Source organism: Pseudochaenichthys georgianus, chromosome 19, assembly GCF_902827115.2.
Source record: "Pseudochaenichthys georgianus chromosome 19, fPseGeo1.2, whole genome shotgun sequence".
Taxonomy (NCBI): Eukaryota; Metazoa; Chordata; class Actinopteri; order Perciformes; family Channichthyidae; genus Pseudochaenichthys; species Pseudochaenichthys georgianus.
Window position 1 is genome coordinate 21108896 of NC_047521.1, and position 21107 is coordinate 21130002.

General features: G+C 38.0%; 2 protein-coding genes across 5 annotated transcripts in view; both read left to right on the top strand.

Annotated features, from left to right (window-relative positions):
* Positions 1-12107, top strand: part of LOC117464719 (voltage-gated potassium channel KCNC1-like) — a 58846-nt gene extending 46739 nt beyond the window's left edge. For 2 of the 3 annotated variants that reach the window (XM_034107338.2, XM_034107340.2), the window contains one exon: positions 7252-12107. Coding sequence is in view for 2 of the 3 variants with exons in the window: in XM_034107340.2 (XP_033963231.1) it covers positions 7252-7265 (14 nt within the window). In the remaining variant the exon portion in view is untranslated. Of the gene's footprint in view, positions 1-1518; positions 2092-7251 lie in introns of those variants that run through there. The other variant, XM_034107337.2, reaches the window with a different exon arrangement.
* A 3290-nt stretch (positions 12108-15397) lies between these two features.
* LOC117464721 (potassium voltage-gated channel subfamily A member 2-like) lies at positions 15398-20440 on the top strand. 2 transcript variants are annotated; one of them, XM_034107341.1, is made up of 3 exons: positions 15398-15701; positions 15899-16749; positions 18848-20440. In XM_034107341.1, the coding sequence occupies exons 2-3, from the start codon at positions 16063-16065 to the stop codon at positions 19742-19744; spliced, it is 1584 nt and encodes a 527-aa protein (XP_033963232.1). In that variant the 5' UTR covers positions 15398-15701; positions 15899-16062; the 3' UTR covers positions 19745-20440. The 2 variants fall into 2 exon arrangements, with proteins under 2 accessions (XP_033963232.1, XP_033963233.1); XM_034107342.1 differs by having other exon boundaries at positions 15978-16749.
* Positions 20441-21107: the final 667 nt, after the last annotated feature.

Here is a 21107-nt window from a genome sequence, read left to right on the forward strand (position 1 = left end):
GTTAGTCAGAATAAAAAAAGGACTTTTATTTATGGTTGGCTCAAATGATGCATAATCTAGAGTGGTGGAGTGGTAGCTACGGTGCACCACGATATACTTTTTCTTTCAGTACTGCAGGAAGGCACAAAGGGCGTCATTCTGTACCAATGGGTGTTCTCTGTTGTCTAACTGTGGCCTAGTGATGGTTGGAGTTTCACAAACATATAACTTTATCTGTAAGCAATATAGTGTAACTGCACTTTATTAAAAGTGGAGTCAGCAATTATAATCTCATACAATTTTGGTCAAATGTGCTAATAGTTGGCTAGTAATCTTTTTTTAGTGTAAAACAAAGGTCTGGTACACATGCATGTTGCATCAAGAAAGAAGCAGTTGGAGTTAAAGGGATAGAAAATCTTGGGTTCAAATGTCAACAATCCTTCTCCAGACAACATAATGAATCTTGTTCTTCACAGAAACTGTAAAACTCCATCCATGTTGGGTCAGTTCGCCATTGTTAGGGCGGAGTAACTGCTTCCTACCAATGGTGCTTTTTTTAACGTCACCTGATGCAACAACACTCCGTCAGCACAACACTGTCTCCTCTGTGGACGCTTCCTACAGAGGGAGTTTAATATATGCATGCTGTGTTACACCCATATACAGCGGGAAAGGACACAGTGGGAAATCTGTTATATTTTAGATAAATTAATTTGTAAAATGGTGAAATTACCATGTATTTAGTGGACCGTGTGTCATTTCCCACTGTAAACAACATGTCTACATTACAAGGTGATAAACCTACGGATAGGAAGAGTTTTTAAATGTTGCAGGGAGAACATTTTTATTTTGGCCATTTGAAGTTTAAATGAAACTAAAGCTCACACTAATCTGGCTGTTTCTGAAGCAAAATCACAGGAAAGTGTTATTCCACATGTGTTCTTCATTGGTGCTGTATCCTTGAGCTTTTCCCTCTTAAGCTTCATGTGGTCAACGACTACGCTGTATCAGTGATATCAGAGTATTTACTTGTCGTGTTTGTGTTTTACTCTATAAGTGTGGCAAAAAACGATGTCTAAATCACCTGCACATTGCACATTATGCTTCATGTTGTAAATGTCGGGTGCTTTATTCAACAAGCCAGTTTAAGGTGTTAAATCTGTTACTATCAAATAATATTTTGCTTTTCTGTTTTGAAAAAAAAAGACATATCATAACTCGCATTTTCTTGTTTTGTCTTGTCTTGTCTGTGTGTGTCCTTGTCTGTCCTTTATATGTCTTTATGTTGTCATAACATTTTCTTATCCTTGATTTATTCTCTCCACTTATGTGCTTCTTTACAATTTCTTATTTTTCCTCTGATAACATCTTAAACCTCATGTTCATGTTTCAATACTATGTAACCTTAAAAAAACATATATTTAAAATCTGTCAAAATGATCAAACCATTAACCATTATTTATTGTATTTTATTTGCTTATCATTTCAAAACACAAAATATAAACTAATGAATCAATCGGTTTCTCAAAATTGCAACAGGCTACGAGAAATCTCGCAGTCTTTCTAACATATCGGGAATGGCGGGGTCTTCACTGCGGCTCGCTCCCATCACTAGCCCCCCTTTTGAAAACTACGAGGCTCCGGGACCCCTGCGCCGCTGTCGCTCCCCAATCCCCTCCATTTTGTAGCAATAAAAAAAGGATGTTAACGATTGGATGCTCGCGGTGGATTAGCTGCTGACTGATCGCCTCCATTTGGATTGTACACTGTGCATAAAGATAGCAATAAGAAAAGAGGAAGTTGAATGTCGAAAGAGAGAAACCCCTTGTCTTGTGAATCTTTTGGTTTATGATGATCAGGTTAGCTGATGGGGTCAAGTACAAATTCTAGCTTCAAGGCTACATTGATATTTTGAATTATTAGAAGATATGCTAAAATAGATACGAGTTAAAAAAAAATACGTGCACAGTTACATTTTTAAATGTAGGATTCATTTTTAAATGTTCTGGACCAAACTAAAAGCAAACACTGTCCAGAGAAATAAAAAACTTTATTTAGCCAAAGAAAAAAAAACATTTATAAATTGATGTTTAAAAGTTTTCTACTTTCTCTCTTATGTGAATATTGATGTTTGTACAGTGCAGACATCAATTTGGTAAGTCTCTCTAAAAGACAGACTCGGCTTCTACAGGTCTCAGTCATTTAATTTTCTATCTCATCATCGTAACATCACTTTATGTTGCTATTTTACACAGCACAGCGAAATATCAAAGAGAAAAGGAAGAAAAACTGAGCTTAAAGAAAAAGAAATATTGTACCATAAGAACTATCAAAATTATGTAGCCCAAAAATTATAATTTATTTTTTACATTCCATATGCAATTGCTTCCAGTGTACAGGTAAAGGTCTATTCAGCCACTTCCTTTAGCAGTTGCACGCATGTTATCTAATACCTTTTTATATCATCATCTTATGCATCATATGCAATTATAACAATCATATTCCAAAATGAAAATACTTATTCCATGATATGCCCCTAAAAAAATATATATGAACAATACATTACTTAAATGTTTTATTTATTTTTCTCAATAATATATAGGCGGATATATAGATGGACCACGAGTTAGGGTTAGGGTTAGTTGTTGGGAACGGTTACAACAAACAAGCGTTTTCTTTGTTTATGTGCAATAGTTTTCTGACCACATAGCTTGCTTATATGCAATGCTGTTTGTTAGCAAAACCATACGACTCAACTAGCCAATAAAAGATTATCAGCCCAGTTTGTTCTTCACTGATAAAGGATATTGAGGAGTAATAAGGCATAGTTTAGTGCGTTATTAGTGTTTGAAACTGGAGTAAATTATATATTCTGTTGCAGCTGAGGACCTCACGAGTAGAGCTGCCAGTGTCTTTGGCAAAATAGCACAATTAAGCCATCACATCCTCGGTTAATAATCTATTTAATGATAGTAAATGTCGACCCTTGAAGAAATGCTAATCAGGACACTTCTGTAAATGTACTTATACTGTATGTAGGCCTACAATTGTTCAAAGAAATCTAAGTGCAATGTATTCAAAAAGCTACTTATCGCAATAAACGAAGTAGAACAAATATACTTATAAAGTCATATGCAAGTGACTACATAATTAATGATATACTCAGAACAAATACAAGCACTTTACTAACATTCAGGTTAATTTATTAACCAATGAAACCTGCATGTTGGATAATACGCACACCGTATAGATTTAACAAGTGAGAAATACCCGATCACACGTATCTAAATTTAAAAAATATATCTGTTTTGCTTCTTCATCTGTTTTATTTTATATATATTTTCCATTTCTTTGGTTTATTTTGTCTAAAAAATAATAAAGTAAAACGCAATATGTTTGTTATCTTTAAAAAAAAACATCACAGTGGTTACAAAATACCATTCCTCTAAGTATATATGTTATTAGGCAATGTATAGCTTTTATTTTTATAACTGAGCTCCACCCTCGGATTGCCATCTTCCCATGAAATAAGTTGAACTTATGTTTAAAGTTGAGCAAAAAAAAGACATTCACTTATGCAATAAACATGCAATATTGTTTTAATGCTGGAAACCATGCTGTGCACATACATATGTAAATATGCAGATCTATTTTTAATCTTGCACAGACTTTGAAGGCAGTCTACTTTGATGTATCTGTTCTGAGAAGTATTACAATGACATCATGAGCCTTTTGTCTTGTTTTATTTCAAATCAATGTGGTCTTAATGGTCCTGTAAACGTTTCGATGGTGTGACTGCCATTTTTAATTGTTTACGTTTTGTAACAGTTTTATATTTTTTTCACTTGAACTGGTATTGTGTATTTCATTGTAAGGAATGAACTTTCTGTACCACTGATTGTCTAGAAAAACATTTGTCAGAAAAAGATGCAATGTTGTATTTAACTCGTTCCTGAACAAACAGAAAGTAGTAGGACTGATTTCACGAGGGGAACGAAACTTCTGCAGATGTAAAGGGAGAGGAGTTGCGTGAGTCATAATCTATATTCCCCATTCCCATTTTGTCTAAAAATCAACGTGCTTCCAGACCCCTCAACTTTGAGAACTTAGATATGCAGTATTATGATTCAGGGTGATAGTTATGACATCACTTGAATGTTTTGCTTGTATCTGTTGACTGGAGTTTGAGATGTTTGTAAAAGTTGTATTGTCTCATTCACATATCGATCAGTCACTGTTAGTAATCGGATACGGGTTTTTGAAGGCCACTGCACATATTTTCAGACTCATATTGCATACAGTCATGCTTACTCTCAATACTGTTACATTTCACCATTATGATGTCGAAGAAATTCAATAATTTAGTGTCGTCTGAAGATATCTAAAACAGCATGCAGGGTCTTGTTTCTCCATCTGAGCGTTTTTAGCTCATAAATGTCTGTTGTTACCCTGAACTGAGCAAAGGTAGGGACACTCTGGGATAGCACATGTTTCATTCATGTGAACATGTCATGTGTACAATGACACATGTCGATTGACCCGGGTTCACACTCAAAGCTCGTCTTAGTCCACATCAGCGAACCTGCATCTTGGTCCGTCATTATTGCTCACATCACTTCTGTCAGTGCACAACACCTCATGCAACCTTTGAAGCGCACATGCATACTGTATAACGTTACAATTACTCCACAATGTGGATGTTGCGATACTCTGACTTATACTGGTAACACTTTATTTGGAATGTACATTTTTCTGCACTGAAGGAAAATGTCTTTCCTTGTTATATATCTGCAGTTAGATGCTTTTCTTTAATGCCACAATTGACTGAGAATGGGTGAGTTAAATAACATGCACACACAACTTTAACATTTATGGATATAGATCTAAGTGTTTGTTAATATTTGCTTTGTATTGTATCAACATCTATCTGAAGAATGTCATCAATGTGGTTCTATTGAGCTTCAAATCACATAAATGTGGCCGATGCAAATGGGAAACTCTGACATACAAAACAGGCAGATGTTGTAAGTGCCTCTATGAGGCCACCGTAGGCTCTGATGTCAATTTAGGAGTTCATTCGAACTAGCTAGATTTAACTAGCTAAACCTTCCAAGCAATGCTTATTAATAGGTCAGTGGTTATTATTGAATATGTACATATCTGTATCTACACATGTGAATACATTAAAGTCATACGGAATTAATATATCTATGTACATTTTGTGAGCACGATTTAAAACCTATTCTAACAGCGTTGGATTTCATATGAAGAGTTTGCTCCTAACCTTTCTTTCTGATTATGAATACGTACTTCCTAGGAGTGTATTTCAAAAAGAGAGTATGTTTGTTTATTATTTTACTATACTGTGTCCACATGATATTTAAAGCAAGCTATTATTAATTCAGTTGAAATACCAAAGGAAACATCTAAGTGCATTCTTTGTTATGGCTTGTTTACTTCCACATGCTGGTCCTACACAGGACAAATGCACTGTAGTCTATTGTTCATACATGTAAAGCACATGTACATTTTAAAGGCGTTTGCTAATGCACCCCGAAAGCATGGTACATGTGCAGTTTGAAAATGACAGTTATTACAGTCTTTTTATTTGTAAAACACAGAGGAGAAAAATACACTTTGATCCACTTTCAAATATATCCATCCATCCCAAAATATACACGTAATGAGTGTTATGTAATTATCTATATGGATATATCAATCGTCAAATTGCACTGATCAGAAAAGTTCACCAAGAAGTTGGACTATTTATTTTAACTACTAGTATCATCCATCCATAAGATGTTATGATTTACAACACCAGTGAATAATATGCTGTCCAAGACAAAGCTCCTTGGCACCTCTCAGGATGTGAATACTGCCAGGAAAACAACAAAGACAAAGTCTGGTTTGTGTCCAAACAAAGACTATTTTGAGTATCCAATAATAGCAAAAGTTTTTACATTGTGACACGGAAGAAGGCAAATACAGGATTTTTTTAATTAGACATTAAGATATGTTAACTTTTTATATTGACATATTTGGGAAATGACACACTTTTATGCATCTGACACCAGGTCATGTTACTCTTAGAAAGATCTGCATGAAGAGGCATATCACATAACACTATTTCAATACAACTACAACGTTTATGCCTTTTGGGTTAGCATCCTTGGTGGATAAGCTTAATAGCCGCTGTTTTTTTTCTGTAAGCCACGGTTGCTTGTAGTGTGTATAAGGGCTTTTACTTTCATTGAACTAAATCCCTTACATTCACTATAAGGCGAGAACATATGCACTTGTCTTGCTAACAGCTTTTCTCAGGGAAACTGCAGATATACAGAGGACATTGACAGAGGAAGAGGGTGAAACGAAGAGCAAGTGAAGACATAATCCATCTGCAATAAAGAATAATGTTTTATATTGGGTTGATGTTTGCTGTTGAGCCCACAACAGAGGTGTTTAATCTCTTGGTAAATAATGCATCATGCCAGCACATGTGATACAGGAATTGTTTGCCATAAAATTGCTCAACTTCTGTTGTTGGATAACGGCTTCTTGGATTTGCACCTGTGGTTGATTCAGTCTAAGGGTTAAGCCTCTTGAAATTAGGTCAAACTGATGTGTAACTTTTTTTTGAATGTGAAAAAGTCCTTCAATAGAATGGAGTATGTTTGTAGTGTCCATCGGTCAAACATGTGTTTTCCATGAATTGTACACAGTTATACACACACACTGAGTCACACACACATGAACCGGTTGTCTTCTCCCTATCACATGATTTTATAAGTTATCTGCACTTAATTCATTCCTGTTTGGCAGAGTGGGGGGTGCTGGTCAGTCGGCTGGAAGTGTGTCTCATTCAGTGTACCGATTGTTTTTCTAACACTGTCAGTCGCCATTTCTTGAATTGTGTTTTTCAAGATGTCCCAACTTTCTGCTTGTTGACTGTCTTTGTCGCTGCATTAGAAATGTCTTAACAGTTTAAATGTGTGCACTTCATTCTGACATGCACAGTTAACCAGCAGTGTACAGGTAATGGTAATCCCTGACTATATCCCTGTTGTCTAATGTTAGTAACCCCATGACATGGAAAACAATGTAATTGGCCAATTCCAAATATGTGATTGGTTTATATTCGTTGAGAACCTCTAAACCAATACAAGTGCTTCCACGTAATGTTAGAAGTTATACATTCCCGATCATGATTGATTACAAAGTCTGTGTAATCTCTGTGCAGTTAATATTAATGGCTTTCTGTTCTTTTCTTCACAGTGATAAGTTTCTAGCATTCGCCTTCTCTCTAATGAGGAGTCAGTAACCGGTAAACACAAATTTGCGGCGGGAGCCACGTAAGCTACAGGTGTGACACGGATGGACAGTTTAAAGGAGATCTCTGGGGGGACAAGAGAGACACCCGAGGTTAATCATGAATTTAAGAAATCACATGGTCTGCTCCTCAAGTTGTTACCAAAGCAGCCTCTTGGAACTCCGCACCGCATTTTTGAAAACTGCCTGACTGACTTCTTTTTTTCCTCCTCGGCAAACTGACTGAGCATTGCACTGACACACTTTTGGGGGAGAAAAGGACTCCTGATTACACATTCCAGATGACATTTCTCTGTCAACACTATACTCGCCATCATGTATGATGACCAACTCCGCACCGCCTACAGTGCTGAGCAGCAACTGAGCAACTTTCTGAAAAAACACTTGTCTTCACGAAGGACTGAATGAACAATGTAGCATCTCTGCTAACATATTGTAGCATTTGTTGGCTGGGGAATAACTCAATCCATCAACGCTTGGAAGAGAGAGGAATTTATGCATTCAAGGGATCTTATAGATGTCATTTTTCCTCTTGGGTTCCTTTTACAGTGAAGAAAAAAAATACTATAGTACATGAGAGACAAAAGATTGGTCTTACTTGTTAAAACTTTACATTCCAAAAAAATGCACTAAATACAGACAGTGCATAAGAAGTCAGTATTTACTACCACTCATACTATAACCCCTCGTTCAAGTTTAGCACTTGTATAGCTTGTTTGCCACTGAACCTATGTCTTCCATTCACTTCTATCAGACTGAAACACTGCCCTCTTCACAAGTACTGAAAGAAAACGATGGAGTTGATCAAATGAAGCACATGTAGCATTAGCTCAAACCGGCCGTGTGGCATTTACCTGAAGCATTCTCTATAAGGAAATGGTGGAAAAATACTTCTCTTTATCTCTCATGTGCTTGCCCGAAAGTCTATATGGAAAACCAAAGGTCCTATAGCAAGCACTTGCTGAATGACCTTATGTCATGTATAGTAGAATAGGAGGAATAGTCCATTGAGGATGAGCTTGTACTCACCCTCACACTGCCCAATGCCTCTGTTTATTACAAAAACATTCCTCTAAAAGTAATTTAACTGCCACTAGCATCCCATTCCTATATGCACATTTCACTATTACATGTATTTCTCCATGTCTGACTGACACAGTGAGACAGGAGGAGCAAAAAGACTGACCCAAGGAGACAAAAGTCTAAGAGACAATCTCAGTCTTTCTTCGATATCGAGGGATATTGGCTTGCCTAAATTTAAACGTAAAGGAGACCCTTGTCACAAGGACACTTTTACGTCACATAAAGCTGGACATTAGCTGGAAATTCTGATGAAAGGGACCAATCAGATACCTGCTTCTCCTTAAACAAAGGCTGACACTGCCAATAAGGCACAACAATCTAGAGTTTAATACTGCCCCATCTCTCTCTTGTCCCTCTTGCTGCCAACGACTGCCAAGTCGATGTCAAGATAAGGATGGCCCATCAGGGGAGCCCTTAAGCAAAGGGGAAAATGAGACGAAATGGACAAAGAGTAGAGCACATGTGGAAGTGTACAAAGAGAACAAATCTATATTTTGATAAACAAATCACCTATCCGTTGCTTCGGAGGAAGTTTCTGAGCAGAAAAGGTCCAGAAAGGAAGACAAAAAAAATCAGATGCAAGTGTTAATAGAAGATTTGGCATCATGAAATGGAGTCAAAGGCCTGGAAAAAAGATGGGAAGTTAATATTTTGTTATGAGGAGCGGGCAAAGTTATTTTCCCCACAAGCACCAGGAAAATGTTTTTTTTGAAGAGATAATGAGCAATGAAAGACTCGCCTATGAAGACGTTGGGACGACGAAGGACGGACGCTGAGATAAAAAAAAAAAAAAAAGATAATGCATTTTTGTAACTTTGTTTACCAGCATGACTAGTTTGCATGACTGTCTTTTCTGCAAGCCCTTAGTTGAAGACAAGGGTGCTAGAGATACAAAAAAAGTATATATAAAATGAATTAAAAAAATGTTATATGCAATTAATGTTTTAAAAAAGAATATAATGACAGAGAAGAGCTATATTTTGTTTTGAAAAGTAAAAAAAATGTGAATATTGAAAAATGTATGTTTGCAAAGTACACCCTGAACTATGTTTTGTTTGATGAAATCTCTCTGCTACTACTGCCCTACATTCCCATTCCAGTGTTTTTAACCGCTGTCACAGTTTTACTTTGTTATGCATCGAGCAGTATATTTTCTAGACCATTCACTCAACAGTGATCATTGATTGAAGACCTTCCCAAACTACAGCATTTGCGCAAAGGTTGTTTGTTGTTAGTCCATGTTTTCCTCCTTGAATCATTTGCACAACTACCGTAGCAGCAGCAGCAACAGCAGCAGCAGTTGTAAAACAACCGCTTCCCCATACCGCAACTTTGGCTGCTTTATTAGTACTCATCGTTTGCTTTTTTACTTTGGCAATAATACAAGGGTTGTCACATGATTGTAGCAGGGCAAACTGAGAACCTCGAGAGTATCTTCAACGCCTCGAGATTCGTGAAGGCCTTGGATGTCCCATGGCAGGCTTTTTCTGGGATAGGCTGTTCTGTTCCACTAGTCCTAAGTAGAAACATGGGAATACAAGTGCGGGTTATCCGATAAAGACCAATAACAGACTATAAAAGTTACTAAACTGGCAAACAATCAAGAGAGATTTCAGGTTTGCATGGAACCAACTGCCATTCCAAAGTTTGTGTGTGGTTTAAAGGACTCAGGTGTGTCGATGGTGTGTGTGGATGTCGGTGTTTTCTTTCTAACATAATAAATTCTAGTATATAGATAACGATAATGTGAACACCTCACCGTGATGTGTAAAAAACGCATGCATTATGACTTGATTATCTCTCGAGGGGGGGACAGAGTCTTGACATATCCCCTTAGCCTCCTGTCATTGTCTGTCCTGAATCCAGTCCTGATAACTATGAACACTGTGCCGTGTCGTAGAGCAGAAACGTCTTCCTTTCGAGAGGCAACTGAAAACTACTCGCACTCACAGTGTCAGCATGAGTGTGTAGAGGTAGCTCGTCGTTGTTTTTTTAGATGGTCAGGTCTTTGCATTTGTCTTTACCCACGGAGTTAGCGTCATCCAGCTGGCTAGTCGGCAGCTCGTTACAGCACACAACACAGTTACGTGAGCACCAATCAAAGAGACCCAGAGCTTCCAAACTGATGTCAGTGAAGTACTTTTAAGTGTTGCGAGAAATAGAGGATGAGAGATACCAGTGTCCACCGAGAGGAGATTGATGTAAAAAAAAAAGCATCTCATCGTTGAGTGCGCTTCAAGCACCTCGTCCTTGGTTTGGTATTCGAAGTGAGTTTCAGGCCCTGCTGGTCCGGGGCTCAGCTCAGGCAGCTGAATGGTCCTCGATCCATTCCCAGTACATTAGAGTTATAGGCTCACCAGAATATCGTGTGATGTAGACTACATAGAGAATTCAAGGTTGTACAGGTTTTAGAGCTTCTGTCTGTTTGCAAATACGGTCCGTGGGATTTTGTTTTGGTCCCTTGTTAAAGTTCCCGTTTCGGAAGGCATTACGCAACTACGGCTTCGATGGTCAAAAAGATTGTTTATGAATATTTCAGAAGGTAAACTTCTAGCTTTGGTGTGCACACTTGCAAACATGTTGTGCCCCACCCAGCTGTATGTGTTTCCATGGCCGAGTTCTGTCTTTTTTCTTTCCTTGTGTTTCACTGTTACTTTCGCCATTTTCTTCATTCTCTTCATTGTGACTGCTCTGCCAATGCCAGGCTGAAAAAGATGTCTCTCCGTTTTCTATTGCATAATACTGCCATTTGATTTAGTCATGTTGAACAGAATGAGTTTCAATGTTGAGAGTGCTAAGTCTGTTTTATTGTTTAAAGTTTCTGCAATCAATGTTCAAGATTTCCTCCTCCATAAACCAAAAGATCAAAAATGCTTTACATGGTTAGTAGGTGCCACTGTTAACTTAACGGCTACTTTGTGTTGTGACAATATAATGACATGTCCTCTCCAGGTGTTTGGAAGGTGTTATGTGGTCCTTGGTTGACACATCCTCTACAAAATCCATTTATATTATTTCATTTATGTGCCTGTTTCTGTTGAATATGTTTTTTGTTTTTTTTAAATTGAGTACACTGTATGCAATCTGCACCACGAATGCCACTGATAGACACTTACTGTATTCTCCCTGAGACACAGATGTTCTGTCATCAGTTCAGATGATTGCAACCACATGTGTAGTGGCGTTATGGCTGTCCATAAAGTGACTTAGCAATCACACTAATCTAAACTAATATTTTATTTTACAAAGTGATAATACCAGAGTTGTTTTAAAAGGAAATGTTATCGTACTAACTCGATTTTTTAAATATATTGAATATATAGTTTTAATGAGAAATAATGTGACTAACACCTAACAGTCATACGGACATGCATACATCTAATATTACAGGCTAGCATCATGCATTCACGTAAACATTCCAAAGATAAAAGATGTATGTTCATTTTACATGCCATCAAAATGTATAAAACAGACATAGGTACTAGTCCATTGTACTGCGGTCTTAGTAGGAGAGTGAATGGGGAGAAGAGGTGGTCACTGGAGTGTCTGGATGTGACTTCTGCCGGATTTTATTTTTGAAATGTTGGGACACAAAGAACAACTCATCAAGAACTGTATAAAGTATATTTCAATGGAATGTTCATGATCTATCTTTTTATATTTTGAAGAAAAAATAGAAACATATCAATAAAGTGTCATAATTGAACTTATTTCTACTATTGAGACTAAAAATGTATGAATGTTAATGCGATCTAATGTGAACTAATCTCCATAGCAGCTTGAATGAACAACTGATTAACAGTCATGAGATGCTTTTTCAGAGACATTTAAATTGCTTAAAAATCATTGAAATGAACTTAAAATAAATGAAAAAGTGACATCAATGGCGTGTCAGTTTTCTAACGGATGAAATGTGTGCTCCTGTGCATACTGACTTCTGTAGTGACTGTCACAGTCATCAGCCTGTCAGGAACAGGAAGCCACAATACAGTGATTGATTTAATATAGCTTGAAGTGTGTATACAGAAAAAACAAAGTCTTTCAAGAAACTGAAAGATGACACGACGGCGCTTAGATGTTTAAGCGTATTGTGCTGTTGATGCAAGCAGTAAAAGTAATCTATAATTTTAAGGTCAACTATATTTGTGATATGATATTTGAGATTGATAATGCTATGTAATTTGTGGTTCCTGGCTTGATATCACATTTCTGTAACTACTAATACCCTTGAAAGGGGACACAAACATGGTCAAATCAAATGAAATGTAATACTTCTTAACGTTTAAAGAGTAATTCTATTCTAGGACCTGATGACATGACTTTATGAAAATAAGCATATTAGCAGGTTTGCACTGGTCTTAATTTAAAATATGTGGCAGTAATGTTCTAATCAGCTACATACATGTAGGAGAGTTATCAATTAGAATACCAGTTAGCAGTGAAATAAGTTAACGTTTTTTTTGTTCCGATATACCACAGACCCATAAATCAATGCAAAGAAAAGGTGTGTGAACATGAGTTGTTAAGGTAAATCAGAGTTTAAGAAAAGTGAAAAATGTATAGGCAATTATCACTTAATAATTTCAGCATTGCTTTTTTATATATATCCTTTATTTAACCAGGTAAAAAACTCATTGAGATTAAAATCTCTTTTCCAAGAGTGACCTGGCCAAGAAGGGCAGCATGTACAAAGTTACAACATATAAAACACAGACATGAAAGGCAGACAAATACAGCTGTAAAACACAAATAAAATGGCACATTAGCCAGTCAATATGCGAAGTAAAACAAACTATTAAAATCATTCAAAAACTGGCAACATTTAAAACGATTTCAGGATATACGAGCACTCACATCGACCAATGGTGTCGTGTTCTCTGTCCTTTAAGATGGACCTGAATTCTTTCTTTTTTGGAGAATGCTGTGCTGGTATGTGCAGCCATCTCACGTGAGTCACAGGGTCTCATGGCTGCAGAGTTGCATGACAGAATTAAAAGCCATTTTACAGAACCAGAAGCACCTACCTCTCTGTCACAGTATTCCCTTACCCGAGATTATGATGCACTGCGCTAAAAATAACATTTCTATGGGGCGTCACTCTGTGGTTCGTACCCACATTCTCTACACCATATACAATCTAGAAGAATTTCTTACTGCATTTTATATTCATTTAGTGTTGATTTATTATGTCAACACTTTCATATTCTCATGATTATTGCTTTATGAGCACATTTATACAAAAGGATGTCAGATACATGTTGTGCAGTCTGAGTTATATCATTTGATGACATGATATGCCTCCAAATGGGGATGAAATGTGGCAATGCAGAGAGCAGTGTATTCTTTCTGTGACTGAAGGCAGCTATGAGGAAATGTCGGCAGAGGCCTCCTTCAGTCTTTTCTCCTTTGTGCCAAAACATCACCTCCCTCTGGTGGAAATACACAGTAGTTTCTGGTTTGGTAGATTCAGGTTGATGAGTAAAATAACATAAATTACATTAGTATTACACACGCTTCCATCCAAAGCAACTTGCATACTCAATACTGTGGGCAATCCCCACAGGAGCAATTTGAGGTGAAGTGTCTTCAGGGACACAATGACATGCTGACTGCAGTGGGGTTTGAACCTGTGACCCCCTGATCCCAAGACCAAGGCTCTAACCACTGCGCCACACGCCTCCCATAAATCCTATTGGTTGGATGATTTATTTTTAACATGCATGGTTATTTCTGTCCTTTTTTTGTAAAAATTGCCTAAACACTAGCACAAGCCTTTCACATGAAAATATTACAATTATTATAAAAAATGTTGTCTATTATTATTATTATTATTATTATTATTATTATTATTATTATTATTATTATTATTATTATTATTATGTCATGCAATATGACTTAAACCCTGTAATTCCATTATTATAAGTCCACAATTTATTTATATATAGATATATATTTTTGTTTATGTCATTTTCAAGTATTTAAAAGTATCCATAGGGCACATTTAAACTGTCACACGTTTCAACAACAGCTCAAATCATACACATGAAACTAATACTTGTCTTACTGTATTACACCTCAGCGACCTATTAATAGGCTAGGATTATAATTTCCTGCACATTGTGGCAATAATCGTTTTGCCAATGCTAACATTACAGCACTTGTGCAACATCTGAAAAAACACCACAGTTTAACATAAAGGTTACATGAAAGATTGGTCGCTAACACAACACATTCTGTTTCTTTTCAACAATTACAACACAAATGTCAAATTAGTTACAACGACTGGCACAGTAGCTTATTCCAAATGTCAACACATCCCAGCCAGCAACAAGGCTCTGTTGGCAAACAACAGCATGTACTTACTGTAAGAACATGCTGTTGTTTGCCATGGTGATTTTAATGAAACAACCATGAAGTCCTAAGGAACTAAGATCGCAGTCAACTCGCAGTGCTCTATTTAAAAAAAGGTTATCAATGTCAAGTCATAGTGAAAGTAAATATGTTTGTCTCTGTGTAAACTGATATGCTAATTCACATTTTGATCCACACAATCCACATGTTGATCAGAATGGTCAAGGATCCAAATGAGGGTAGCCTACAGTTGCAAATAATTTGTTATATTTATTTGTACAACACATTTTAGAAGAGTTGATGGTAATGGTAATTACATTACATTTTATATTTGTAATTATAACAAATCTAAACAATCCAAATGCACATTGCTGTTTATGAGTTAATAGGTGTGCAACTTTAAATGAACTGCCAACTGGCTTTCCTTTAGTGTGTATGTCATTTTCACGACTGTAACGAGAGCTCAATTGCTTTTAAATAATGCACATTCTAATCAAATGCTTTTTAATTAATGAGGAGCAGTCAGGGACCTCTGTCAGTCAGAGTACCATGCTTGTTAGAGGCGGTAACACCATGTAGTGCCAGGCAGAGGTGACATTTGATAGGAAGGTTGAAGGTTGTCTTGCCTCATAGCTAAAATGGAGGGAAAGGACGGGGAGGGGTCGGAGAGGGCTCTAGCAGATATTGAATTTCAACAGGACAGCATTCCCAAAAAATGTCAAGACGGACAACGTCAGGCAGCAAGGGACAGGATAAGATCGTGGATGTTCCCTTAGCAAACAACTGGAAGCACAGTTTGAGTATAACCTGGTCACAGAGTTTAGCTGCCAGAGGACTGAAAGTAGAAAGCTAATCAAGGACTTTGTGTATATGACAGACGGACATGATGACAGAGAGGAAAACACACAACCTGATGAGCCACATCCTGCCATTAGTCTCTGTCATCAGCTGTTTTACACTTAGTGAGTAAATGCTTTCATCTCGCTAGCTAACATTGCCTGTTTGTAATTGTTTTAGTCCTCAGTTTGATTGTGTGTGTTGTGCTTGATTAACATTTAAAAGGAAGTTTTGCAAAGTTTTGAGCAATGTGTTTCTGTAACTATGATAAGATCTGTCCTGGAGAATATTTACTATTTTTACTATACTATCTCTCTTACAGCAATTTGCTTCTCATGCCATCTGTAATGCTATTCAATTGAAAACCAAATCCACTGATGGAACTATCACTCTGGTTTCAGACAGGGTTTGCTTTTAAGTCCAGTTGTTCTGCAAATTCTCAGGAGAGTGGTTTGTACAGTTCCCTGGCCTGGGACACACAGAGGAATGGACAGCAGTGACTCACAGGATGACGAAAGAGGAGGCAGAGGGAAAGAAAGCGATGAAGACAATGATAAACAGCTGAAGAACCAGCTCAACTGTGAGGAAAAAGGAGTGCAGGAGATCAAAGGGAACGAGAAGGAGAACAAGAAAGAAAGCAGGCGTTCTGGGTCTCTGTGGAGGAGTGGGTGGGCGCTGAGTGAAAGACTGGCCATCAATGTCTCAGGGATGCGTTATGAAACTCAACTTCGCACCTTAGCCCAGTTCCCTGATACCTTGCTCGGTGACCCCAGGCGCCGGTCACGATACTTTGACCCACTTCGAAACGAGCTCTTCCTGGATCGAAACCGCGCCTGCTTTGATGTCATTCTATACTTTTACCAGTCAGGCGGAAGGCTTCGAAGGCCAGCGAACATACCCCTGGACATCTTCATGGATGAGCTGATGTTCTACGAGCTGGGAGACGACATCATGAACCGCTTCAGGGAGGACGAAGGTTTTCCAAAAGATGAGGAGGCCCCATTGCCGACCAACGAAATCCAGAAAAGACTGTGGATGCTGTTTGAGCACCCCGAATCCTCATCGGGCGCACGTATCATAGCCATCATCAGTGTCATGGTCATCGTGTTGTCCATCCTCATCTTCTGCCTGGAGACACTGCCAGACTTCAGGAATGAGAAGGAGGCCCGGGAGGTACGTAGTGTGATCAAAGTGTATGTTTGGGAGGAAGAATAGTATAAAGAGGGCTCAAAGATGGAAGGATTGGAAGTTTTTAGGGTTTCCGAATTTCCCTTAAAGTAAGGTGAATGGCTTGATGAGTACTAAATGTGGTAAATATCCTCCATTAAAATAAACGATTTACTTACCCTGATATCATTTAGGTGGGTGACAACTGTACAAATAAATAGGAATGTGCATTAAGAGAGGACACGGCCAAATAAATACAATTACATTGTAACATTTGGCCTAAGATTTGATATGTCAACGGTAAAGAGTTGGACATGAGAAAATATATTGTTGGTCGTCATTTTAAAAAGGCGCACTCTACCATTCAAACGTTTTTAAACTGTGTGCTCATAGTTTTATAAACAATATGACACCAATTATTTCATTGCCACCTGCCAAAACTGTAAAAGAAGACACCCAAACCAAACCACCTGGGATTAGGTCTTGAATGGGATGTGTGAACAGCTTGGGTCAGGCTGAAACATGATATCACACAAAGCAGGTGTTTAGGTAAACACACACTTGTGAGTACTACAGCGTGTTAAGAGGAAAAATACTGACATGTGAAGAACTATTTTCTCATATGTCTGGACACCAACCAGAGAGAGAGAGGGTGAGTAAGGGAAGCTTGAGTGGGATTATTTTAGTCGGCTGTTAAATTTGATACACTAGGATTCAGGAAGCGCTAAAGGGTACAGGCAGTAACCCATGGGGCATGGAGTACAAGTACAACGAGGGAAAGAAAGGACAGGGTGACGAGACTGTTAGGTGTGTTAATAAAAGGTCACACAAGTGGCTGAGCACAAGGGCAAAGGTGAACCAAAGCCTTCTCGTGGCTTAGAACTGGAGACTAAAAGGTCTCACAGGCGGCGAGGCATACATTGGGTCATGTTAACACATTCTTCGAGGACTGCGGTGCTAGGCCAGGGTGCCTTTGCACAAGAGCCTGCCAGGAAACTACTGTAACTTACTCCAGTCCAAGTCAACTGCAGACCCACTGAATTGCATCGGCAATGTTTCATGTCTGTGGAGGCCAGGGAGCCAGGATAGCAACCAAGGTGGAGATGGGAGAGCAGACGTTCTCATGTTTCTCTTCGGAGATCTCACAGGGTTATATTTAGTCTTAGGAGAGCCCTTTGAGCAGATCAACACATAGATGTCCACCTTTAGTAATAAACACGACCACAGAAAGTCAAAAAGAATACTCTATGTTTATTCAAACAATGCTGAAATGTATTTACAGCCCATTACAGCATACTAAACTGATCCCCTTATATCCGTGTCATCCGCTTTCACACTTTTAACTTGATGTCAAGTGTAAGATTTTTTAAACTGACACTCTCCAATGCTTGAATGTGATTCTAATAACAGACACGGATGACGAAAAGACAGGTGGAGTGACAGAGATAAATGAAGCTATGGTTGAAATGTAAAGCCGCAGATGTCAGACACTTTTATGATGGTGTTAAAAGTGAGAACCAATCAGATCTTGGACAACATACTGAACAGTCTATATTGATTATAAGATTACCATGAAACAGTAGTCCTTTCTGAGTAGCAGTTTGTAAAATGAACAAATTGTTTAACATTTCAGGAAATACATTTATTTTATCTGCAAGACTTTTATAACACGGATGGAACACGGATACATTATCTAACTGGATACCCCTAAGATGGCACCCATTTAGCCTAATGAGAATGCTTGTCTGGTACATACGGGAAAACATTTCTTCTGGCTTTCAGGTAATGTTAATCCCATCATTCCTCTGGCCTAGACTAGCTATATAAACTAGCAACCACTTTTAGTGGAATTGGCAATGGTTCATTTAAGAATGCTATGCTAACAAACTTTCTGTCAATGATGGTTCTTCTTTAGCAACTGTTAAAGTGGTACAGATTCCAAAGCCAAGTTCCAAAATATTTCTCTAATGTTTTTAGTTGTATGAAATTACTCAATTTACCAATTTGGAAAGTTACAGAAAGGTTGTGTATATGTAGTCTTGTAAAAGTGATCCTTCAGCTATGGTTTACAAGTATGGTTGATATGTGTCTTCTTTTACTCCAGGAATATTTTTACAGGTACCACTCCCAGCCAAAGAATGTATCCGAGCACATGCCTCTTCCACAAAGTGTTTTCCAGGACCCCTTCTTCCTGGTGGAGACCATATGCATATGCTGGTTCTCCCTTGAGCTTATCATAAGATTTGCTTGCGCTCCCAGCAAGATAACCTTCTGCAAAGACGTCATGAACATCATCGATATCTGTGCCATCCTGCCCTATTTTGTCACTCTGGGTACGGAGCTGGCCAAGGACAATGAAGCCTCTCCAGGAACGTCTCTGGCCATCATCAGAGTCATCAGGTTAGTGAGGGTGTTCAGGATCTTCAAGTTGTCTCGTCACTCTAAGGGCCTTCAGATCCTCGGTCAGACACTGAAGGCTAGCATACGAGAGCTGGGCCTGCTCGTCTTCTTCCTGTTTATTGGCGTCATCCTCTTCTCCAGCGCCATCTACTTTGCAGAGGCTGACTATCACAACACAGACTTTGTTAGTATACCACATGCCTTCTGGTGGGCAGTTGTTACCATGACCACAGTGGGCTATGGTGACATGTACCCAATTACAGTTTGGGGTAAGCTGGTGGGCTCAATGTGCGCCATTGCCGGTGTGCTCACCATCTCACTGCCAGTCCCCGTCATTGTCTCCAACTTTAGCTACTTCTACCATCGGGAGACTGAATGTGTGGATAATACCGAGTACAAGACGAATCTGTGGGAGGACGAGGGGCCAGAAGGGGAGGAAACAGATGACGGCGACGGAGATCCAGAGGGAGATTATTATGCCATTGAAGGCATCTGCAACCCTTTGAACGGGACTCTGCTGGCTGGACTGTGTGCCGGGCAGAGCACAGAGTTCAGTGGAGGAAACACATATCTGAAGGAACCACTGGTTACTCAAGTTTAGTGATGGTGAGTGTTATTTTGTACTATTTGACAGTATGAAAAATGACAAATGAATGAAAAGAAGAATGAAACGCAATGAATGAAATTAGAAAAAAGGTTACTGGAAAGTTAAACCATAAAAATAAGACTGATAATATGCTTTTTGTTGACTTTACTTTTAATTGACAGGTATTTATTACAGCACTAGAGCAGCCAAATGCCGCTGAAACGCTAATTTTGTATAATGTAGCTTTAAAAAAGCAAGAAAAAGACAGTGAGTGTTATGTTCTCAGGGTCTTGATACGCAACAAATATATGCTGTTATTTATTAATGCTATCAGCTTGAGTTTTACAATGACTTTCTGAATATCTGTTATGTGCCTTGAAACTATGATGTCTTAGCCCTGTCACTTTTTGGCTTAAAGTTTGAAGTGGAAGCAGTTAGATTAGTGGCAATATAGATATAGAACGTCTCATCAAAACTAAACCAAACCACATTCTCAACATTCTTCTGTAAGACATGAACAAATTCAACCTTTTTGTAGCTTTGGTTTAGGTGATCTGTGTCCTTTCTCACTGCTGCATTACTCATAATGACACAGTGTTACGTATTTGTGTTAAAGAGGAAGGTTTTGAATGCTATAAAAAAACTTCTGTACTTAACTGCTTAACTATGCACTCAGTGTTTTTAATAAAGATTATATTTTATTAATTTTTGTTTAAGTGGCATTGTAATTTATGGTTGTCTGTTGTACTAAGTATTTATTTAGAGAAATGTAACTGGTGCCTCTGAAAATAATATCAGCCTTATTGATTATAGCAGTGTTATTTTAGGACATAACATACAACAAACTAGAGAATCACAATTAATACTTCACTGGTTAGCACAATGCATCCAAGCACAACATTTATTCACAGAAGTCTGCCAGATTCACTAACGTACATGTGACCTTTTCCACCACCACTAAGCCAGTATAAGCAGTAGCTCCATTATACTGGAACACGAGACTTTCCACAACATCACATGGAAGGTATGTGCACTAATGTAACACGAAGTGTAAACGTCTTCGTTGACGTGATATAGTTTGTGTTAATGGCGGCAGTGTAAGACAAACTATTGTTATTGTTAAAGAAACTTCTCACAATAATAGTACTTGTGTTTATGACTATTAACTACTATTCTCCTTAATGGCGGCAGTGGAACAAAGCGTAGAGACAGTGTAAGACAAACAATTGTTTTTATTAAAGAAACTTCTCACAATAATAATAGTACTTATGTTTATTACTATTAACTGCTAATATCCTTAACCGAAGTTTGGATCCAAGTAATAACCTAAATGTCTCTGACCGTAACAAGTTAACAGTAATGTACATTGTAGGGAAAT